The sequence below is a fragment of the Lampris incognitus genome, chromosome 3 (genome assembly GCF_029633865.1).
Source record: "Lampris incognitus isolate fLamInc1 chromosome 3, fLamInc1.hap2, whole genome shotgun sequence".
Lineage (NCBI taxonomy): Eukaryota > Metazoa > Chordata > Actinopteri > Lampriformes > Lampridae > Lampris > Lampris incognitus.
The window spans coordinates 27580896-27606239 of NC_079213.1; the positions used below are offsets into that span (position 1 = coordinate 27580896).

Below are 25344 nucleotides of genomic sequence, written 5' to 3' on the forward strand. Positions count from 1 at the left end.
CATTTTTAGAGTTTTGCTGCTTGTCGCCTTCCCGGGGAAACTTGGCCACAGAGCATATCTGGCTTCATAAATAGTTTTTCAAATCAAACCGCTCCAGTAACAGTTTCTCTGTCCTGGAAGTAGGATTATTCGACCGGCCCGTCCAACATGATGAGTTTGCACAATTCCAACAATGAAATGTTAAGGGTTGCAATCATTTTCAATTCTCACAGCAGCCCAAAACGGCCCCTGCCACTGAGCCGCTGTAAATCTGCCGTGTGCAATGCATGCGGCCTGTTCTGCTCCTGAGAAAAATGTCCATGAGCTATTTTTCTCATTTTCTTTGAAAATAAGTTATCCAAAAAAAAGTCTCTCTCAGATTTAGACACTTTTCTGGGTGTCTGGGTAGCACAGGGGTCTATTCCGTTGCCTACCAACATGGGGGCCGCTGGTTCGAGGCCCTGTGTTACCTCCGCCTTCATGTCAGGCATCCCTACAGACACAATTGGCCATGTCTGCGGGTGGGAAGCCGGTTGTGGGTATGTGTCCTGGTCACTGCACTAGCGCCTCCTCTGGTTGGTCGGGGCGCCTGTTCAGGGGGGAGGGGGAACTGGGGGGAATAGTGTGATCCTCCCACGCACTACGTCCCCCCCGGCGATTCTCCTCATTGTCAGGTGAAAAGAAGCAGCTGGCAACTCCACATGTATCAGAGGAGGCATGTGGTAGTCTGCAGCCCTCCCCGGGTCAGCAGAGGGGGTTGGAGCAGCGACCGGAACGGCTCGGAAGAGTGGGGTAATTGGCCAAGTACAATTGGGGAGTAAAAGAGGGGAAAAAGCCAAAACGAAAAAAGATTTAGGCACTTTTCAACACCAATCACTGGTAGCGAAAAATTCAAAACTTCAAATTCAAACCCCGTCCCCCACCCCTTTCTCCCCAGTTGTATCCGGCAAATTACCCCACTTTACCGAGCCACCCCGGTCGCTGCTCCACCCCCTCTGCTGATCCGGGGAGGGCTGCAGACCACCACATGCCTCATCCAAGGCACCTCCAGCTGCTTTTCACCTGACAGTGAGGAGTGTCGCCAGGGGGATGTAGAGCGTGGGAGGATCACACTATTCCCCCAGTCCCCCCCCCCCCGAAAAGGTGCCCCGACCAACCAGAAGAGGTGCTAGTGCAGCGACCAGGACTCCTACCCACATCCGGCTTCCCACCCGCAGACACGGCCAGTTGTGTCTGTAGGGACGCCCGACCAAGCCAGAGGTAACACAGGGATTCGAACCAGCGATCCCCGTGTTGGTAGGCAACGGAATAGACCGCCACACCTCCCGGACGCCCAAATTCATATTTTTTTCATTCCGAAAAACACATCCTTCGTTCAACAGAGCTGAGATTACAAATGTAGCCGGGTGGTAAATCTGTTAAATATGTTAAATGATTTTCCACTTAAATTTAGTATAGTTTAACTGTTAATATATGTAATTGTTACACTGTCAAGCCATGTAAAATGTCATTTGATGTATTTAAATTGTGAAGCAGATTGTGAGTGTATTTTTATAGTTTTGGTTGTCATTGCATGTTTTGACCAGTAAGTGGCAGTGTTGCGGACTTTTATTGTAACTCCGTGCAAGTCATCCAAGTGTATCTTGGGTACTCTTTCTGCAAGTTAACCAAGTGCATCTTGGGTATTCTTTCTTTTTTTTCTTGTGTGAAGCACCTGAAGATTGCGGTGTGACGGTGCTCTGACTCCGTAGTAAGTAGGGGTAAATATCTTGTGAAATATACCTGTAACATTATTCCAAACAATATTGTATGTCGGTAATTTGACAAGATGGTTTGATTTAGACGCTACTGGAGTTGATGTTCGGTGATTTTGGGCGCGAGCCGTCGACCACTGTTCGCCATTGCAGGCATGACAAGGTAATGTTGGCGTGCATAAAGCCACACCATGCCATTGTATTTGGGCAGTAAGGGAAATGTAAAGGTTTTATATGCATTTTAATTCTGTTTAAAGGTAACTGACAGGGGGAGAAGTTGCGCGATCTTCAGGAAGTTCCACATGTCTTTGTTAAACCCTGTTTAACATACATAATCCACTGCCGTATTTTGCACCGTATGTTGTATTTTGTATTTATTTTTTTCCTTTTAAAATCTTTTCTGTTAAACTTGCCCCATCTGTGAACATTTATGAGCTGTTTGCTCGAAAGACACAGGAATTTATGCACTCAGTAAAATGATCTGCATTCGAAGGTTCAAACAATAAAATTAAAGCTACAAGAACCCCGGAAGTAATTGTGTCCTGTGTGGTATCTAATTCCACGGGCTACATAATTTTGGTACCAGGAGTGGGGTGTAGCTAAAACATTTTTTTTAAATTGGCAACAGAGTGGCTTATTTTTACTAAAAAAAATAAAAATACGGCAGTGGTGAAGATTGCTGGTGACGTCCGTTGGTGTTGAGTCTGAAGCCATCCTGCTGTGGAGGTGGTGACCAGCGAGAGACGACGTGAGGGGCTCTACGAGGTTCTGGTGCTTCCTGTTTCACACGTCTCAGCCGTACCAACGCGGAGGACTCCAGCGCTAACTTCAGCTACAAAGACCAAGATCCAGCAAGGCTCCAAGTTAAAGACTGTCCTTGTAGTATCCTTGAACCAGGTTTTGAACTAAATATCCTCATTTATACTGGACTGAGTAAAGATTAATATATCATCATGTCTAGTGATTCTGGTGATGAAGGGAGTTCACGTAATGATAATGGCCACACCTCAGGTGGCATAACGGGTATAGGTGAAGGTGCTACAAAAAAAATGCAGACCACCATGCAAGAGCTCGCCAGACTGCGAGATGAGCTCGCCAGACTGCGAGATGAGCTCACCAGGTTAAATGGTGAAGCAAGGGCTCAGAGAGCAAGTGATAACAGTGCACCCACACGTTCATACATCTACGTTCCAAGAGAACGCCAGATCCAAGCATTTAGTGGGGAGTGTGGTACAGACAGGAGATCTGTCGAAGAGTTTATTGAAGAAGTTGAAAGGGTTTCAAGATACAGAGAGCAAACAACAGAAGAACAATGTGACTATATACTATCTATATTGCGTGGCCCTGCATTAGAAGAGGTGAGACTATGCATGAGGGGTCAGTCAGTGGGGCCCAGTGATTTATACTCTTACCTGAGCAATGCATTTGGGGAAAAGCGCAGTTCCACACAGCTTTTGCAGACCTTTACAACCGTAACCAAACTGATGGAGAAGACCTCCGTGACTACTCCCATGCACTATCCTAGATTTTGAGCTCTGTAGTGAAACAGTCCACAGATGTAATACCTAATGAGAAAACTGTGCTCAGAGACCAGTTTATTGAGGGTTTAAGAGAAGCAGCACTCAGGCGTGAACTCAGGAAAATGGTTGGGGACAAACCAGAGAGCAGTCTTCTAGATGTGAAGAACGAGGCCCTCCTGTGGGAGATGGAGGACAGCAGGTCTCATCGTCCCAGGGTCATAAAGAGCAACCAAGTTACATCAGAGGTTCCAGAAACCCAGTGCTCTACTATTAAAACAAACAATGACCAAGGTACTGCATTAAATGATGTTCGGAGAGCAGTAGCCCATCAGGAAAAACAGCTAGCAGAGTTAGGCAAAACACTCGCTGATCTAGCCTTTGCTGTAGGTGAACTGAGTAAGCGCAGCATTCAACAGACATTCCTAGAGCCCAAGCCACGACCTAGACCCCAGCCAAAGTTCACACCAGATGGTCAGCCTATCTGTTTCAAGTGTAGAGGCATAGGTCACATTGCAAGAAAATGCTCACAGGCCAGAGGGGGTCAAGGGGACGCAACACCTAGTTCTTATGTAGTGCAGGAAAACTCGCACCCTCAGTTGTCATGAGCCACACAACTCGAGGGGAGGAAGCTGGCTCACCAAAAGAGACTCCAGACAGAAGCAGGATCTTAGAGCGTGCAGTCGGAGAATGTAAAACTGTTGAGGTGAAACTACGAGGTGTTACAGTGTCCTGCTTACTTGACACTGGTAGCCAGGTCAGTACAATTTCTGAGAGTTTTTTCAGGGAACACCTGTCAGTGAAAGGCGAAGACATTCACCCGGCATTTGAGTGGTTAAAGATCACTGCAGCTAATGGATTAGACATACCCTATATGGGCTATGTGGAGCTTGATGTAGAAGCCATGGGTCTGACTATCCCAGAGCGAGGTTTTCTGATAGTTAAAGATTCTGAACACTCTTCCTCTGTTCCAGGTCTAATAGGGATGAACATTGTCAAAAAATGCAGAGAGCTAGTACACACTGAGTTTGACACCACACTGCAGGAGAGGTTTGACTCAAACTGGAGAGAGGCTTTTAATCATCTTCATGCAGTACATGCAACAGACAGACTGTCTTTCGCTAGGGTAGCTGGTAAGGATGTAGTCCATATACCTGCTTCATTTGCTGCTACAGTTATGGCTAGGGGACTCAGGACCGTGAGTGAGGATGGTTCTTTTTTGTTGCTGGAGTCTGTGGGTGTCCCCGTTCCTGGAGGTTTGGTTGTTGTGCCTACTTTGGTTTCATCGGGCAATCACATTTTTCCAGTCCGAGTCATGAACATGTCTGATGAAGATATCTGGCTAGGGCCACGGACTAGGCTAGGGGTTTTGACTCAGGTAGACTGTGTGAAAAGTGATGAGCTTTGTGAGGTACAGTTCCAGAGAATCTCAGCAGACACTGAACAAGTGAGTATCAGTGAACACCCCGAAACACCGACAGATGTGCAGGAAATTCTCGGCAAGCTCAATTTTTGTGGTAGCCAAGAACAGCAAGCACAGCTGACTTTGTTACTGGAGAAGTACTCTTTTGTGTTTGCAACAGAAGATGAAGATCTAGGCCACACTGACAAAGTACAACATGAGATCCATCTGACAGATGACATACCTGTAACCAAGCCATACAGACGAATCCCACCCACACAGTACAGTGAAGTCAGGGAACATATTGGCAAGCTGCTTAAAAAAGGGGTCATTCAAGAAAGCTCCAGTGCTTATGCTTCGCCCATAGTACTAGTGAGAAAGGCAGATGGTAGTCTGAGGCTATGTGTCGATCACAGGAAACTCAACTCAAAGACAAGACGTGATGCATTCCCGCTCTCGAGAATTGATGAGAGTTTTGATGCGCTGAGAGGGGCAAAGTTCTTTTCGACCATAGATCTGGCGAGCGGATACCACCAAGTAGCTATGCATGAGAGAGATCGGACTAGGACTGCATTTACTACACCGTTTGGTCTGTATGAGTACGTGAGAATGCCTTTTGGTGTTTGTAACGGTCCAGCTACATTTCAGAGACTTATGCAAGTTACTATGAATGATCTCATTTTTCAGATACTCCTGGTCTACCTAGATGACATCTTGGTTTTTCAGAGACATTTGAACAGCATTTGGAGAGACTTGAGACTGTGTTTAAGAGACTGGCAGAGACGGGCCTTAAGGTGAAGTTGCAGAAGTGTGCTTTTCTACAACAGTCAGTAAAGTTTTTGGGTCATCAGATGTCAGCAGAAGGTATAGGAACTGACCCCTCCAAGGTCTCTGCTGTTAAGAACTGGAAGGTCCCAACCACTGCCAAAGAGCTGCAGTCATTCTTGGGTTTCTGTAGTTACTACAGGAGATTCATTTGAGGCTTCTCACAGATTGCCGGGCCACTGCATGACCTAGTCAACAAATGTTCAGGTGTGAAAAAAACAGGGAAAGTAGGTCACCAGTTTTGTAATATGTGGACACCAGAGTGTGACTCTTCCTTTGAGCAGTTAAAGGAAAAACTTACCTCTGCTCCCATTTTGGGTTTTGCCAACTTCACACAACCATTTGTAGTTGAGACAGATGCTAGTCAGCATGGATTAGGCGCTGTATTGTGTCAGCAGCAAGGTGACACCAGACGTGTCCTAGCATATGCTAGCCGCAGACTACGCCAGGCTGAGAAGAATGACCGAAATTATAGTAGCATGAAGTCGGAGTCGCTTGCCTTAAAATGGGCAGTTGCTGAAAAATTCAGGGGTTACTTGCTTGGTTCAAAGTTTGTTGTCCTGACTGATAACAATCCCCTCTGCCACCTCAAGACAGCCAAGTTAGGTGCTATAGAGCAGAGGTGGGTAGCGCAACTGTCTGTTTTTGATTTCGAGGTTAAGTACCGTCCTGGTTGCAGTAATGCCGTCGCAGATGCTCTCTCTAGGCAGGAGTTTGCAGGGGAGCCTGAAACAGACCCTGACTCGGATTTTGACGACTGTATCACTGTGTGTAACCTGATTGAGCGAGGAACAGTTCTGGATCCTGGTCTTGTCTCTAGAGGTCTGGAGTGTTACAAAGTGAGACAGATCCGTGCTGGGGAGTCGAGGTCTGGTGAGACAGGTACTAAACAGGGCAACACCCCCACACTGCCAGGTTATACCAGAGAGGAGCTGGTAGGTTTTCAGGCCGGTGACCCCACCCTAAAAGAGTTTAGGGCATTTTGGGATCGGGGGAGGAGGCCATGTCCCAGAGAGAGAGCAGCCCTGTCTAGTCAAGTGAAAAGATTGTTGAAACAATGGAGATGCATACAACAACGAGAAGGGTTGTTGTACAGGGTTATCACAGACCCACGTCATGGAGAAGTGTGGCAGTTACTCGTGCCTAGTTGTTTGAGGGACCAAGTTCTAGAAAATGTACATAACAACATGGGGCATCAGGGCATAGAGCGCACTGTGAACTTGCTAAGAGGGAGGTGTTTTTAGGTAGGGCTATGCGAGGATGTTGAAAGCTGGGTTAAAAACTGCGAGCGGTGCATTTTGACCAAGATGCCTCAGCCAAAAATCCATGCTCCAGTTCAGGCATTCCTGGCCTCCCGACCTCTAGAAGTGGTGGCTGTTGATTTTACAGTGTTGGAGGCAGCTTCAGATGGCCGTGAAAATGTCCTTGTTGTGACCGATGTGTTTACAAAGTTCACACAAGCGTATGCTACCAAAGACCAGAAGGCTGACACTACAGCTAAAGTTTTGCTCAGGGTGTGGTTCATGAAATATGGGGTCCCAGAGAGACTGCACTCAGACCAAGGTCGAAATTTCGAGAGTGAAATTATAGCAGAGCTGTGCAAACTCTATGGGGTTAAAAAGACACGGACAACTCCCTACAGGCCACAGGGAAACGGTCAGTGTGAAAGATACAATCGCACACTCCATGACTTGTTAAGGACACTCCCACCAGAGAAAAAAAAGCGTTGGCCAGAGCATCTGTCTGAAGTAGTATATGCCTATAATGTCACTCCTCATTCCACCACAGGGTACTCGCCTTATTATTTGCTTTTCGGGGTACAGCCACATCTCCCAGTAGATGCTTTATTAGGGCGTGAGTGTGTGTCAGACAGGAAACAGGATTGGTTGTCTGTTCATCAGGAGAGACTCAGACAGGCACACGAGAGAGCCAGAGAGTACTCAGAGCAGAAGGCAGCTGAGAGGATCTCACTGCAAAATGAGAAGGTGTATTATCCTCCTGTGGACATTGGTCATTTGGTTTTCCTACATCACAGACCCCCAGGTAGACATAAGATTCAGGACACATGGACCTCAACAGTCTACAAGGTAGTTGACATCCAGGGTACCAAACACACTGTTGAACCTTTTGAGGGAGGTCCCATTAAAAGAGTTCATAGGTCAGAGTTGCGACCTTGTGCAAAACCAGTTCCCAAACCAAGAACTAGAACTAGGTTACAGACCACTACACAGCCTGTAGCTGAGGATGAGCCTGAGTCACCTGAGGCTGATTTTGTTATTGTTGAGGAAGTCATCCCTCGCCGGCTTGTGCAAGTACCTAACCTGCCTCTTGCAGCAGAAAGTGTTAGTTTACATGTGACAGCACCCACAGATAAGAGTGACGGTGAAGGACCTGAGGAAGGTTATTCAGATATGAGAAATTGTGGCACAGAAACAGAATGTGTTAATGATGTGCATCCAGACGTTAGCGACAGTGACTTGCCCATTATTGAAAACAGGGACAGGCCCGCACTAACAGATGATGCTGGTGGAGCAGGACGTAGAACCTATGCACCTAAACCTGCCATTAGGAAAAGCAAGCGGGAAATGGCTGGATCTCATTCAAACCCATTTCATCTGCCAAAGTCAGCCTGTAATGCAGTCTCAGTCAGCACAGACATGGTCTCTAAGGTTTTGACAAGCCTGGGTGCTGCTCTCTTTGAAAAGGCCTTGCAGGGAGTATTTGAGTCAGTTCATGTTTCGTAGTCACCGAGGACGTTGACTATATTTGCAGGGGAGTATGTAGCCAGGTGGTAAATCTGTTAAATATGTTAAATGATTTTCCACTTAAATTTAGTATAGTTTAACTGTTAATATATGTAATTGTTACACTGTCAAGCCATGTAAAATGTCATTTGATGTATTTAAATTGTGAAGCAGATTGTGAGTGTATTTTTATAGTTTTGGTTGTCATTGCATGTTTTGACCAGTAAGTGGCAGTGTTGCGGACTTTTATTGTAACTCCGTGCAAGTCATCCAAGTGCATCTTGGGTACTCTTTCTGCAAGTTATCCAAGTGCATCTTGGGTATTCTTTCTTTTTTTTCTTGTGTGAAGCACCTGAAGATTGCGGTGTGACGGTGCTCTGACCCCTGTAGTAAGTAGGGGTAAATATCTTGTGAAATATACCTGTAACATTATTCCAAACAATATTGTATGTAATGTCCGTAGACGCCTTGTCTTACTGACATAAGAATAATTCAAGAACGTGCCGACTTCGTAGGTTCTTAACTGTGTAGCTTTTACTAGCGTTCATCCGACATACAACCTTCATAACATGCGCTTCTCACTTCCTGTATACGTCACACGCACTGCACGTACACCCGTGAGTAGGTCAAGTTAAACACGTGACCTTTCATTCATTACATCTCCCCCTCTAAGATGATTTTCTAACCTGTATATCACCCCCCTTTTCACAAAAAAAATAAAAAAATCCCCCACAGTACACAAGTCCATACGCCTCACAAATCCAGCCGGATTGAAGGCTTGCTCACCCTGCCAGAGCGAGTAACATATGGTGTGGAAGTTGGCATTTCTGCTGCTCGGGACTCATCCGTGTTTCCACTCTCCCCTGGAGTGACATGGTCAGGATCCCTGCTGACAAAGGTGAGTGTTTTAGGTGTGGCCAACAGGTGGCGCCTGTTCCTTCTGTAATGTTCACCTTGAGCTGTCTCCACTATGTAGGATCTGGGAGTGGAGCTCTGACTGTGAACAACTGCTGGCATTGTCCATGTTTTCTGTCCATCAGGTTTGGTGAGTACTGCGTCACCCGAGTTCAGTGGGCGCAGTGTCCGCACGCCGTTCCTGCGGTTGTAGTAGAAAGCCTGCCTCGATTTGGCTGCGGCGTCAGCGGTTTTGATCAGTTCCTCTTTAGGCCAGGCCGGTTTCAGGTTATGCTGCAATGTGGGTAAGGTGGTTCTGAGTCTCCTACCCATGAGCAATTCCGCTGGACTGGCTCCAGTGGAAGAAGAGGGTGTAGCTCTGTATGTCAACAGGGCGAGGAGAGGGTCTTCCTGCCTTAATATGCTTTTGGCTATCTGAACAGCCCTCTCTGCCTGTCCATTACTCTGGGGGTAGTGTGGGCTTGAAGTCACCTGGATGAAATCATAATCCTCACTGAACCTCCTCATCTCTTCTGAAACTAGCTGTGGCCCATTATCGCTAACTACAATTTCAGGGATACCAAAACGTGCAAATGTAGCCTTCAGCCTAGCTACAACCTGACTGCTAGTAGTTGTTGGTAGATTTAGGATCTCCAAAAACCTGGAATAATAGTCAGACACTATCAAGTAGTTTTGCTTTTTGTACTCACACAGGTCTATGCCAACTTTCTGCCATGGTCTGGATGGGAGCTCACTTGACATTAAAGGCTCTTTTCTCTGTGTGTTCTTGTGTTCTCTGCAGAATTGACATTGCTGTATCTTTGTTGTAATGTGCTCTGTCATTTTGGGCCACCACACTGACTGGCTAGCTCTCTCTCTGCACTTAACTATCCCCTGGTGCCCGTCGTGTATTCTGTCTAAGATCACCTCCCTCATCTCTGTGGGAATGACGATACGACTGCCTCTGATGACTAAACCATCTACCGCAGATAACTCCCCTCTCACCTGATAAAAGTCTCTGACTGTCTCCGGCACTTTATCGACATACTCAGGCCAGCCGTGTCTGATGAAGCCCAACACTGTCTGGAGCTGCAGATCCCCATCCGTGCTCTGTTTTATCTCCTGCATCCTTTGAGGTGTGGCAGGCACCTGGCACACGATGGCATCAATGTGCGCTGCAACATCATCATGAGAAGCACCATCTCCGTAGCACTGCTCTGGGCCTCTGGAGAGTGCATCAGCCACAGCTAAAGTTTTGCCTGGTGCGTATTCAGCCACTGCATTGAAACGCATCAGCCTCATTAACAGTCTCTGGCACCTAATGGGCACATTATCCAAGTCTTTGCTGTTCATGAGAGGCACTAGTGGTTCATGATCGGTGACAAGTCTGAAATTGTCAAGCCCAAACAAGTACTTCTCGAACCTTTCACATGCCCAGACGCTGGCTAAGCACTCTTTCTCGATCTGTGCGTACCTTGTCTCTGCGTCACTCAGCCGTCGGGAGCAGTAGGCCACGGGCTTCCAGTGTTCCCCGTGCTGCTGGAGCAGAACGCCTCCCAGCCCGTAGCTGCTGGCATCTGCTGACACCACCGTAGCCTTAGTGACGTCATAAAAGGTGAGTACCGGGGCGGTGGCGAGTGCTGCTTTAAGGTCTTGGAATGCTGTGTTCTGTGCAGGTCCCCACAGCCACTCTGTCGTTGCTTTAAGCAGTCCATAAAGTGGCTGACCTACAGTGGACAGCTCTGGGACGTATTTTGCCAAATAGTTCACCATCCCGAGGAACCTCTTGAGTTCCGTCACGTTCTGGGGCTGAGGAAAGTTCTCTATTCCGGCCACTTTGTCCGGGTCAGGTCTGATGCCTGCCTCGTTGATGATATGACCAAGGAAGCGGACTTGTTTCTGTTTGAACTTGCATTTCGCTTGGTTCAGTTTGAGACCTGCTGTTTCAATGACCCCCAGCGCCTCTGCTAGGCGCCGGTCATGGACTTCCTCAGTCTCTCCATGTATAAGGATGTCATCCATGTACACCTCTGTGCCCTCTAGCCCGGTCAGAGTTTCCGCCATCTCTGGAGCACTCGTTATACCAAATGGAAGGCGGCAGAAAGCATACCTCCCAAATGGGGTGATGAAAGTGGTGAGCCCCCTGCTGTCTTCATGCAAGGGGATCTGGTAAAACCCACTTGCTGCATCCAACGTTGTGAAGAACTTTGACCCTGCGAGCCTTGGCATTATTTCCTCCATAGTGGGCAGCACGTATTTCTCACGTTTCACCGCTCGATTCAGCCTCCTGAGGTCAGCGCAGCAGCGAACCTCTTTCTTGTTCGGTTTCAGCACCGGCACCATAGCGGCGCACCATTCTATGGGCTGGGTCACTTTTTCAATAATGCCCTCATTTTCCATGCGCTGCAGTTCTTTCTTAACCAGTGGTACAAGTGGCAGCGGTATCCGTCTGGCTGTATGCACCGCGTATGGCTGGGCACCCTCCACCAGAGCTATTTTCACTGGGTCTGTTTTCAGCAGTCCACTTGAACCGAAAACTCCACTGATCTCATTCATCCGCTTCACTAGACCCATCTCCACTGCCTCTGGACGACTCAGCAGACAGCTGCCTCTCCCCTTGATCACATACACTGGAAAGGAGTATTGTTTCTCCTTATAGTTGGTTGTGGTTTGAAACTGTCCTATGCAGCTGATGTTTCCACCTGGGCTTATGAAGCATGTGTCAGGAGGTCCCACTTTTATGTTTGGCTTCAGCTTTTTAAATGTCCCTTGGTTGATAACAGTAGCGTCAGCCCCCGTGTCAATTTTAAAGGTTATTGGTACATCACTTATTGTTAAACTAACAGTCCAATCTTCCTGACTGCTCTCTTTGCCAACTTCTCCCAGAAAGTACAGCTGTTTAACCTCTTCAGTGACTTCTCTCACCGCTTTAGAGTGACATACACGCTCCCAATGTCCCTTTTTATGACACTTGTTGCACTTACTGTTCGTTGCAGGACACTTCCGCTCATCGGTGTGCTGCGTCTTGCCGCACCTCCCGCATTCATCTACTTTGTTGGTTGCAGGTCTGCTGCCACCATGACACTGTCCGCCCTTTTTGTTTTGGCGTCCGTCCCGCCGTCGGACAACATTGACGTTAGCCAGCTGGGCCTCTGGTTGGTTAGCTTGGAGGCTGAGCTGCTTTGTTATTGCCTCCGCCTGGTGCACTTGTTCAATGACTTTCACCAGAGTAAGGTCCGCTGTGAGCTGGAACTGACGGGAGAGCACCTTATCTTTTATGCCCACTACCAGACGATCTTTGATATGTTCATCCCTCTTGTCCCCAAACTCACAGTGTTCAGACAGCTCATACAATGTCCGGATGTACATCTCCGCTGTCTCTCCTGGCTGCTGGCTACGTTGATAGAAGCACGCCCTCTCATGTATGATGTTACGGCGGGGAATAAAGTAGTCGTCGAACCTTTTCAGTACGATATCATAGTCCACTTTATCACCCTCCGCCGCGAAGTCAAACGAGTTGAATATCTTTTCAGCCTCGCTTCCCATTGCATAAATCAGCGAACTCACTTGAATCTCCCCGTCGTCTTTATCCAGCTTTGTCGCGAGCCTGAAGCGCGAAAACCGTTGTTTCCACTCCGGCCATTCAACGGGGCAGTCAAACTTGAATTCACTCGGCGGATTAAACTTCGGCATGACCGCTCGTGTTCCGATACACAGACTATTCTGACACCATGTAATGTCCGTAGACGCCTTGTCTTACTGACATAAGAATAATTCAAGAACGAGCCGACTTCGTAGGTTCTTAACTGTGTAGCTTTTACTAGCGTTCATCCGACATACAACCTTCATAACATGCGCTTCTCACTTCCTGTATACGTCACACGCACTGCACGTACACCCGTGAGTAGGTCAAGTTAAACACGGGACCTTTCATTCATTACATTGTATGTCGGTAATTTGACAAGATGGTTTGATTTAGACGCTACTGGAGTTGATGTTCGGTGATTTTGGGCGCGAGCAGTCGACCACTGTTCGCCATTGCAGGCATGACAAGGTAATGTTGGCGTGCATAAAGCCACACCATGCCATTGTATTTGGGTAGTAAGGGAAATGTAAAGGTTTTATATGCATTTTAATTCTGTTTAAAGGTAACTGACAGAGTGAGAAGTTGCGCGATCTTCAGGAAGTTCCACATGTCTTTGTTAAACCCTGTTTAACATACATAGTCCACTGCCGTATTTTGCACCGTATGTTGTATTTTGTATTTATTATTTTCCTTTTAAAATCTTTTCTGTTAAACTTGCCACATCTGTGAACATTTATGAGCTGTTTGCTCGAAAGACACAGGAATTTATGCACTCAGTAAAACGATCTGCATTCGAAGGTTCAAACAATAAAATTAAAGCTACAAGAACCCCGGAAGTAATTGTGTCCTGTGTGGTATCTAATTCCACGGGCAACACAAATAAAGGAGGTGTAAGGAGGACTCTCCCTCCTATGTTCTAGCCGGGGCTCCTGGGGGGCGTACAGGAGCCCAGCCTCCTCGTGCATCAGGGAGGCTGACCTGATCTGTCTGCACGGCGAGGGTTGTGTCTAAAGCGGCGCGGACGGTTTTGTACCTTGCAGCTTGGCCTTGGTGATCTTGCCGCAGGGCTTGGTGGCCGTGACGGTGGTGGCACAGGTGGCGTCCGTGAGCGCTCTTTTCAGCACGCCCGTTCTGTTTTTCTTGCCTGTCGCCAGGTCGCACTCGCCCCACGCCTGGAAGTCATACTTGCACTCCCCTAGAGCAAAATAAGATAAGAGACACGCCTCAGGATGGGAAAATCACATGATAGATTAGAAAGCAGATCGTAGCATCATTTGTAAAGGTCCTGGAAAATGTGGCTGAGGATGACGATGAGCAGAAGACATTCCAGAGGATGTGAAAGTGTGTAAAAATGCAGCAGTAAAACCTGCAAACTACCCCATGTATTAGTAATAAACTATGGTATATACCCCTGTTCATTGTCTGACTATATCCATTAACAGGTGTGCAGAATGTGCAGCTCGCATCTAGTCCATGGGCCAGACGATATTTCGGTACACTCAAGGTGGCAAAACTTACTTATAATTTTTGAAAGGATCCATGTCTGTAGATGATATTTTGGTATGATAACCATTCCTGAGTGGCAGCTGTATCACAGTTATCAGCTCATGAAGTTAACCACCCGCTAAACTAAATTGCATTTTAGACGCTGGTGCATATCCTGGTTTAGCCTCATGGTCAGGACATTTTTCAATGTTCTATAATATTGTCTTTGGTATCATTTTAAAGGGGACCTTCTTAGCTTTCATTCAAGCCCTGTTGTGGATATTTCTCACAAATATAGAGGTCACTTGAGCTCTTCAACCCGTCAATAACACACATCTTTCTGCAATGTTCGCCTAAACTATATACTTTGTTTTAGCCCTGTGGCATCTAGGAATATCAGGGACACAAAACACAAAAACTGGAATACTCACAGGACTGTAAAGATTCAGGAAATGTATAATATACCCATACTATTTCATTGTGTGAGGTGATTGTGAGCCTTAAATGAGAACTAGACCAAAGCCAGTTAGGTCACAAACTGGTCTCTATACATTTGTTTAAATACACAATCAAAATACATGATAAAAAGGAATACCATAGTGAGGTAATGAACTATTTTAATATTTTAAACAACATTGACATTTACATATACTTAGTCAATGATACATGCAATCCCATATCATTAGTGGGTATATGTAATGGTAATGGGTAGGGTAATGGGTATATGTGAATATGGTTACATTATTGTTATCAAGCTCTGGGTAACCAAGTCCAGAATCAACATCCTGTGCATCAATAGACTACTACCACAGTAATACCATCAGAATCATCACACTGTCATTCATCAAACTGCTCGTTTCTCTCATCATCTGACTCCCCAAGTTCAAAGTCCAGTTCTGGACCATCCTGCTGTTTTTGGTTACTGCAGGTCTGTAACCTGCACATGTCTGTGCATGGAAGTCCATTTGACAGGCACATGCAGCTTGGCATTTTGCATGAATGCACACACTTGCATGTTAGCATTTCCAAGACCACATCTGGTGCAGGTGGGGAGCGCATCCAGTAAATGGCCAGCTTGCCTTCATCGTCTGTCCATCCATACTCAGTAGGGCTTGGCACCACAGGGTTAGCCTGCAGACAGCACTTCCATATTGCTGCCTGATAGTTGGCTCGTTGAACATGCATAAAGAGACAGTCTATACATGGTGGCAGCTGGCTGGACTCAACCTCTGCCCTTTTGGTGCAGAAGAGCTGGTAACGCAGTTTGTTCACCTCAGCAGTGCTGCTATTAGCAACATACATCCGACAGGTGATCTGCTCAATTTTCTGGAACAGCTCATCACTCACATTCCATGTCTGTCCCAGTTGACTAAAAGTCTCTTGGCAGGAAGTGTGCTTTCTCACTATCTTCAGGGCATTCAGCTTCCCTCGACCAGCGAATGCACTGACAGTGTCGCAGCCTGTGAAGGCATGTAAGCCAATTAGGCTGTCACAGATGCTGTCTCCAAGTGAACTTGCCAGTTTGGTGATGTCGACAAACCGTGGGCGGTTCTGAGTCCCACACTTCTGGTAGATGGGACAGGTGATGTCCTTCTGGAAGCCAAGACAAAGCACCATGACATCAGTGTCCTCAGCTGTGATGATAACTGACTTTGAGCCCACATTTGCTGCATGCAATGCATGCAGGAGCAGACGGGTGTCAGCTTCTTCATGTGTGGAGTGCAGTTCTGCTGCTTCCTCACACCCATCTTTTGTCAACTTGTAGCAGGTTTCCTCACAGGTCATGTACAACACCTTGCCATGCAGCATAGCTCTGTATCGTGGGAGTTTCCACTCTTCCACCAGAAACTTGATGAGACTGGTCTTGTTGGAGGAACTGCACAGAAATTTTCTCCACTGCTGGACGTGGTGTCCCCCTGCAAGATTCTTGTACTGGAGAGTGATGTCTCCACCCCGGTTCAGTCGTTCAGCATCTTTGATCGAAGTCTGGTGATAGACATCAAAAACAACATCAATCCTCCCACTCTGTGCTCCCTCATGGAGGACCTGGGTCTAGGCTGACTCTGCCACCTGTGCAAAGGTTTTGTTGTTGCCATTCATTTTTTGGACCAGGCTCATCCCATCAATGATGGAAGTAGATGGGATTGGGATGTCTTCTGCGGGAGATACATTCTTTTCAAGCTCTCTGGCAAGTGCAGCCTTGTTTGTTTTTCGTAAGGACCCATCAGCATTTGCCAGTGCCCATGGTAGTGGGCCCAATGGGTAGGCAAGGACATCCTTCAGATTCACCTTCCTGCTTTCAGCCACCAGGATCATGTGACTGAAAAGGTTTCTATCTGCCTTCAGAACCACATCCTGTGCTTTCTTTCCATGAGCTTGTTTTGTGCTGACATTGGAGAATGTTTTCAGACTTTGCTTGGTCATCTTGTCGTGGAATGTCACAGGTGGTGGGTCTGCATCTAACCTTGTTTGCTGGAATGCTTGGTAGGCCTCTTCTCCTTTCTCAAGAGCTCTCAAGAGATCTATGGTCACATCAGGTGGAGCCATGTTGCCAGTGGAGAGGCTAACCAAATCAATCTCATCAGGGGACATAGGATTGAGCCAGTTATTCTCCATAAGGTCCATGAGAGACTGGACATGTGCTTCATCTCTCTTGATCCTTGGACTCTGTAGATCTGGATGAGACCATTTGCACCTGCCTTGACCTGTCAGGTCTCTCAGCTGTCTGAGGTACATGCTTCTATACTCAGCTGTGAGATAATATTTGGTCACAGCTCCTGGCTTCAAGCTGAATCCCTTTGTCCCTCCAGCTGTTTGGGTGTCTTTGTTCACCGTTTCTTCTATAGCTTGGTCAACAGGGATTCGGCCAAAGGGATTGGTGGAGCCCAGTTGGACTGAGAAGCCTCCTTCCATGAATTCTGTGTACACATCTGGGTGTGTGATGGGCAGCTCAGACATCTGGGCGTAGTAGTAGGGGAGGTAGCGTGCATAATTCATCCTGTCATAAGCAAAGCACCATGGGATCATTGCTCGAATGCTAGCCAAGTGTAGCATCCAGTCCCCCTCTCTGGATGCTCGGATGAGCCCCAACAAGATTTCAACCATGTCCAAATAGGACATCCAGAAGTTCGAGAGGCTGCCGTTTCCACCTCTAAGGAACTCACGGTAGACTTCAAATAGATCCATGATGCGTGTACAAGAGCTGTTCTCGAGGACCTCCTTCAAAGCATGTTGTGAGACTTCTTTCCCAAGGCTGTCAATGGTCTTAAGTGTCTCATTCAGGTGAACCATGTCATTCCTGTGAGTTTCTTCCAACCAGGACAGGAAACCATTCAAGGTCAGTCGCATGAGAACCTCATACAGGAGCTTGTGTAGTCGCACTGCCCTGTTGTACTTGCGGCCATCCATAACACCAGCAATTGAGCCTTCTGCAATCATGCCAGACTCAATGCAGAGTCCAGCATCTTGGAAACGCTTTCCTATTAATGCCAGCAGTGTGCAGATGGTGTGGAATACCCCAAGCCTAACGATGATATCATGGAACTTGTCATGGTGTTTCCATGTGATCTCGACAGCCTTCGCATACAGGGCTTGGTCAAAGACACAGACAATCTTCCTCAGGCCTAAGCACTGCATGATGCTCAGTGACTGGTTAAGCACCTCGTTGACAGTAGACATTTGTGTCGCTGGAGCATTGATGGTAGGCAGATAGCCTATATTGTCGGGGATGACCGTCATCTCTCCTCGAGTCAGGATGTTGAAGCCTGTCCAGCTGCTGACTGACTGTTCTTCTTGTTGTGACATGCGTGCTAGGACCCAAAGAAGGTTTTTCTCTCTGGCAAGCTTAGTATTGGCTGCAGTATCGGCATCTGACTTTTTGCTTTGTGGTGGCCCTACCCGTTGTCCAGCATTGTAAGTTGGTAACATTGGTGGGGGTCCATCAATGCTTCTCTTCTTTGTTTTGGGAACAGTGGGCATGGGTTGGACAGGAAGTGGGTTGACTGGCTTTGCTTGCACAGCAATCCCATGGACTCTGTGAGATGTTCCCTCACCACTGACAGTTTCTTCAAGACGGTTGATATTGTTCCAGGCTAAAGTTGTGAATATGCCAGGATGGATGTTAGCTGGAAGGGCAATGCCACTCCCTGATGATGAGTTTCTGGAGACACAGGGCAGTGTTGATCTCTTCCATCTGTGAATAGGACACACTGTGACCAAGTCGGTTGAGGATGTTTATCAACTCTACATTTCCTGTCAACGATTTGACACTGAATGGCAGAACAATGTGCTTGGAAGGCTTGGTATTTCCACATGTCACTGCATATACTATGTCATGGCCAAATGACTGCAGAAGGCACTGCACTCTCTGGGATGCATGATCAGGATCATTTGAGCCTGTGAGTAGAGAGTACAGGAAGATAATGAGCGACTCTGGAATGGTAGGACATTCTGCTTCTGGTTTGACTTCAGGCGGCCAGGTTTGAGGAACATCTTGACTTTTAATGTCTGCTCTCAATTTGATGGCTGCTTTGGCTATAACATCTTGTGCACTGACACTTTTCAGGGTCTGCAGCTCCCTTTTGAGAGACTGATTTTCTTTGGCAAGTTCCCTCATGGACAAGTTATCGGGATAGAGGAGGAATTTTCCTTTCTCATCAGGGAATATCTGCAAGGCTCCAGCAAACTCACTCTCCAGGTTTCGCCTTATGTGCTTCTTGGTTGATTCCTTGACTTGGGCAATGCCTTGGGAGTTCATTGAAGCTACCAGTCTAGAAGAGAGATCAGTCATTGTCATCACTTGAGGATTGCCAAAAAGCTCCATCCTGATGAAGAGGAACAGCTCATTGTATGCCTTATTCACAGCAGCTTCATACTGGGCTGCAGCATCATCATCTTCATTGCTGGCAACCTGTCCTTTGAAAACCTCTTCTTTGGTGTAAAGTCTATAGCATGACCTGTGGTAGTGCCCTTCAGCTGCTACAAGGTCTCTACTCACAATGGCAAGGATTCTGCTGTCCCTTTTCTTTGTGGCTGCACTCCTGATCTTTGCATCAGCTCGCAGTTCTCGACACTGCACCAGTACTTCTCTCGTATTCTGTCTCTTGGAATATTTGCTGTTTTTCTGACAAAATATGCACTCTGCATCATAAGTCCTAGATGTACTTGGAGCATGTCGAGCTACTCTCTTAGATTGTTTCTCTTCAGCTGAGACACAACTTTTCTTTTCTTTTGCAAGGAGGCCATCAAGAATTTGCTTCATAGTGAAGATACTGCGACACTTTCTGTGGTAGTAGATTGCGGGAATCTGTCCCTCAGGAATGTCTTTTGCCAGTTTCAAAACTGGTGCATGATTTCGTATATGAGCTGCCCTGAGCAGAGTTCTCCATGAGTCGACACTTTGTAGTGAAACCAGCTTATCTGTATCATCACAACAGTGGATAATGCACTCCACCCGTGGGCGCTTTGGTATTGGGTAAAAACTTGCTTGTTCACCAGTGGCCATATTCAGTCAGTTTTCACCTGCCACATACAAACAAATACATGTAACTTAGGTGTATGAACACTACTAAAACAAAGTTGACTTTGCTTCACCAGCGTCATATTACCATTATTTATCTTACATAGCCACAAATAGATACATTACCTAGTTGCTTTGCAACAGCTGTATTTTGTCCACATGAGGCCGCTAAAATCAACACAAGATGAAAGTTTCTCGTAGCCACTTTAACTAATCATATTAACATATACATTAAAATAACATGCTAACATTATGGGAAATTAGCTTACAATCTTCTCCAGAGTGAGACAAGAAGATAGATACCAGTTTCCTCTATATGCGTTTAGTAGAAAGCTATCTGGCTGCACGTTAGCCTAGCTTAGCACAATGAATGGAAGTACACAGTACTGGTTATCCTTGGTTGTTGGCCAACTAAGAACTGTCCCAGAGTTTAAGCTAGGCTAATCAGTACCAGGGGTGTTGAAATGCTATATTTGTAAAAATCTGGGCAAAATACACAATCGTGAGAGGCACAGAAACAGGTTTCCTGAAAGAAAAATGAAATAGCTGCTCATTTGGAAAGGTTATCATGTATTATTTTACTTCTGTTAGTGTACCAAATAAAATGGCACCAGTGAAGTTGTGTCACCTTGGGTGATATCGATATCTGGTCTGACCCATGGACTAACTGGCTTCGGTCTAGTTAGTTTCTTAGTAATAATGCCCTTCTAATTTAAGGCTCACAATCACCTCACACAATGAAATAGTATGGGTATATTATACATTTCCTGAATCTTTACAGTCCTGTGAGTATTCCAGTTTTTGTGTTTTGTGTCCCTGATATTCCTAGATGCCACAGGGCTAAAACAAAGTATATAGTTTAGGCGAACATTGCAGAAAGATGTGTGTTATTGACGGGTTGAAGAGCTCAAGTGACCTCTATATTTGTGAGAAATATCCACAACAGGGCTTGAATGAAAGCTAAGAAGGTCCCCATTAAAATGATACCAAAGACAATATTATAGAACATTGAAAAATGTCCTGACCATGAGGCTAAACCAGGATATGCACCAGCGTCTAAAATGCAATTTACTTTAGGGGGTGGTTAACTTCATGAGCTGATAACTGTGATACAGCTGCCACTCAGGAATGGTTATCATACCAAAATATCATCTACAGACATGGATCCTTTCAAAAATTATAAGTAAGTTTTGCCACCTTGAGTGTACCGAAATAGGAAATTTTGGGCTCTGGCCCATGGACTAATCTGTGCATTAACACGTACAGAAAAATGGACAAGCACGCCAGGCGTTATGTGAATGCTGGTGGTAATATACTTTATACAACATGTATCCATCCGTCCATCCATCCATCCGTCCATTATCCGAACCGCTTATCCTGCTCTCAGGGTCGCGGGGATGCTGGAGCCTATTCCAGCAGTCACTGGGTGGCAGGCAGGGAGACACCCTGGACAGGCCACCAGGACATCACAGGGCGCACACACACACACACACACACACACACACACACACACACACACACACACACACACACACACACATTCATACCTAGGGACAAATTAGGACAGCCGGTTCACCTGACCTACATGTCTTTGGACTGCGGGAGGAAACCCACGCAGACACGGGGAGAACCTGCAAACTCCACACAGTGGACAACCTGGGACAACCCCCAAGGTTGGACTACCCCGGGGCTCGAACCCAGGACCTTCCTGCTGTGAGGCGACCGCGCTAACCACTGCCCTACAAAAGGTGTGTCAGACAATGATGGTGTTGCCTTACTCAGACACGGTTTGGTTTGGTTTCTGACGAGAGCGTCTAATTCAGGTCATGTGACTCGGTCCAAGAGAGGAAGCCGGAAATGACATAAAAATGACCCTTCTTCAGTTTGGACTGATGTTTTCTACCAGCGGCCTGCAACAAACACTCAGCAGGAGAAGACCCCTGAAGCCTGGAGGTGGGAGGGGGTGGAGGTGGAGGGGGTGGATAGTCGTGAGTCATCCATTCTGAACGGCTATTTGATGTGAAGTCCTCATTTACTTGGCTTTCATCTGGTGCTTATCCATAGAAAGAGCCTCGAATCAGCTGAGGGGAAATTCTTCAATGCACAAATCCCTCTTCTGAGATTCCCTGTTTTTGGTTTTCCCATGACGAGGGTGTTTTAAGGACTTCAGTTAATTTCGCTTCCACTTGCGAGCACTGATGGTCCCCTCGCATGTTTTATTTTGCCATTTCCTTCGCATCTTCGCCCAGTATTTTTTTTTTTGCTTTCCACCATCAAAAAGACGGACAAATATGAGTCAAAGTGTTTTCAGTAGCTCTTAGTATGATTTTTGCATGAGCTTTCATTGGATATACTATTACACTCACCCCTACTCCCCCCTTTCCCTTCCCACCCATCCAAAACCCATGCAAGATTTGCAGGGATGTTCTACAAATAGAAACAGAAATTGAGCACGGTGTGTGTGTGTGCGTGCACACGTGTGTGTGTGTGTGTGTGTGTGTGTGTGTGTGTGTGTGTGTGTGTGTGTGCGTGCGCGCCCATTTCTGTGAACGTGTCTCCGGTATCTCCCTCCATTATTTCACGACTCTGGTCCGGCTCCCCTGTGGCCGTGATACTCGTTACTCATTCTCCTGCTTCCACTCACATAAAAAAGCCGGACCCCCTGTCACTGCCTCCGAGATCCCAGGGTACTCATCAGAGAGCGGACATGGGAGACGGGGAGAGCTAGAGACAGGTGAGGGGAAGTGGTGGTGGTGGGTGGGGGGTGGGGGGGTGGAGAGAGAGGGAATGACAGGGCCATTGTTGTGACAATCCTACCGGGACTTCCTAAACATCCAGCTCTAAAGCCATGTGCTTCCATACCTATAATTTGTCTCTGAGAGTGTTCTGGTGCAGCCCGCGGAGAATCGAGCACACGGACCCACACTCTCTCCTGGGGAATCTCACACACAAGTGTGCAGGAACCGGTGCAATAATGGTTGTAAAGGTATAAAAAGACACCAACACATGCACACACACATGCACGCACGCGCACGCACGCACACACACACACACACACACACACAGGCAAATAAATATGTGAGAGTCCTCATCGATTTACCTTGCTGCGACGAACTGATGTGACAGACAGTGACTTACTTTAAACGGATATCAAAAAATTAAATAATCACTATTAAGGATTTCATAGATGCTGAATTACTCTGTAACGGGACATATTTTGAGGGTCCCGTGATGGTACCCCAAAGTCAAACAAGGGTCGCTGAACCAACTCTAAATAGGAAAAGCAGGAGTTAATCTGCAGTAGGTCAGCACTTTCGCTCAAATTACCCAGACCTAACACCCCCTGCCCCCTCCCCGCCCCCCGTTCTTAAGGTGTGACCAGTAAGGTCCACCGCCTGTCTCATCACCTCCGAACTTCTTCTTCCAGTTGCACGGTATCTTGCAGCGCTGGGTCTTGATGGTCTGCTTGCATTCGGTGCCGGTGCGCGTGCCCTCCCTGGTCCCCAGGCCGCAGTCGCCCTCGTTGGCCACGCACACGCTCCACTGCCACTCCCCGCAGTCCGACTTGCGCTCTTTCTTTCCTGTGGGGCGCCCACACTCAGTTTGAGGAGTTTCACCGTGCGCTCACAAATAATCACGTGCGTTGTCAGAGATAACACAACTTCATCACGCTACAGGACAGCACGCTGCAGCCGCAACACTGAGCCGTCTTCTACATGTCTATGAAATTCCGATGGAATTTTGTCCGACGGTGACGTGAATGCCGCACAATCCCTGTGAATGTGAACATGTACTTTGTGGTTTGCTGAGAGGCTGCGTTGGGTAAGAAAATGCAAATAACTACAAAAAGCGGAAGTTAAGTTTTCACATTCACAGATGCGTCCGCCAGTGACGTCACCGGCAGGCATAATTTCAGTGGCATTTCATAGTTGCACACAGAGGACCGCTCAGACCTGGGGCTGCTAATCCAGTGTTATCCCTACAGCACACACTCAAGTCAGAATATTCAGTTCTGAAAAAAGTTTACACAAGCATACAAGGTGTCTTTCTGCATGCTCAATAATCTAGGTAAGAAAATGAAAGAAGGATGAATCAGTTCATCTGGACACAACGTTTATGGACAGATAGGTTTCATCACTCATCTAAGTGACCTCTTCAGTCTCAAGTGACTGCAGGTACCCCCACCCTTATAAACAATACAGTGGCATAACGACCAGTTTCATATGCAAATATGGGCGTGACCATTAACTAGAGTTTCAATGACAATGTGTACCATTCACAGAGGATTGGGGTTCAGGGACGGTCGTTCCCTCTTAACATAGATGGCCTCTTTGACTCCCCGTTCAAACCAGCGTTCCTCCCTATCGAGGATGTGCACATCCTTGATAGGGAGGAACGCTGCGGAGCTTGCGGAGTCCTTATCTGACGTGTTAGCTCTCCTGTGTTGTGCCATCCTCTTGCAGGCTACACCCATCTACAGGACAGTGGCCACTCTTACAAGGATGAGGACGTGCACATACTTGATAGGGAGGAACGCTGGTTTGAACGGGGAGTCAAAGAGGCCATCTATGTGAAGAGGGAACGACCGTCCCTGAACCGGGGAGGGCTAAGAGTATGTCTGTCACCATCTTACAATGCTGTGATTGCAACTACACATGGCCATTGAAACGCTAGTTAATGGTCACGCCCTTATTTGAATATGAAACTGGTCGTTGGTTTCGGTCGTTATGCCACTGTATTGTTTATAAGGGTGGGGATACCTGCAGTCAGTTGAGACTGAAGAGGTCACCTACATGAGTGATGAAACATATCTGTCAATAAATGTTGTGTCCAGATGAACTGATTCAACTTTCTTTGAAGTATACAAGGTATATCCAACATGATGTCACATTGATATTAAGTTACTCTTCATCCCAAACTCCAATTTGCTCAATTATGAGTAATGGTTCACTGTGTAAATCTACAGCAAACACATTGATATGATGATATGTGATGTGCAAGGTACCCTTCAGCATCTGTATAGACACACAAGGCGCTCCACAGACCCCAATGTTAAACTCACACCCATATTTTTGAATATTAATGACAGGAAGTAGTGGTTAAGTTTAGGGTTTGGGTTAGCGAGTGGTTCACCCCTGGCATCTCAAGTCATCGTTCACCCGCCGCGTGGCATACAGGCACTGAAAGGATGCCTTATGCATCATATATCAATGTTCAGCATACCGTATAACGTATAAGGTATATGTAGATGAGCTCCTAAAACAGGTTTCTTGTATGAGCTTTGCAAAACAAAGGCCGAGAGTCACCTTGTTTCTCCGCCTTGCCCCCCTCAGCTGCCGTCACCGTCAGCACCAGTAGAGCCATCATGGCCACTCGCGTCCACTGCTTCTGCCCACACATCCTGTCAGAGAGAGAAGACGCGTTTCAGTTCATGGATTACAGGCTGCAAAGAACATCAACACAAAAGTCAAACTGCGAAGACGCTCGACCAGTGGCTACACTCGAGTTAGCTTGCGCACAAGATAGCATGTTACAACAGCAGAACAGGTATTATTGTACATTTTATTTCTTTTTTGGGGGGGGGGGATTTTTCGCCCTTTTTCTCCCCAATTAGCAGTACCCTGCCAATTACTCTATTTT

General features: G+C 46.8%; 1 protein-coding gene across 1 annotated transcript in view; it reads right to left on the bottom strand.

The window, feature by feature from the left end:
• Positions 1-25104, bottom strand: part of ptn (pleiotrophin) — a 37611-nt gene extending 12507 nt beyond the window's left edge. The window contains exons 1-3 of the mRNA XM_056276705.1: positions 25011-25104; positions 23112-23285; positions 13735-13896 (exon numbers count right to left, since the gene is read on the bottom strand). Coding sequence (XP_056132680.1) covers positions 13735-13896; positions 23112-23285; positions 25011-25104 — 430 coding nt within the window. The remainder of the gene's footprint in view (positions 1-13734; positions 13897-23111; positions 23286-25010) is intronic.
• Positions 25105-25344: the final 240 nt, after the last annotated feature.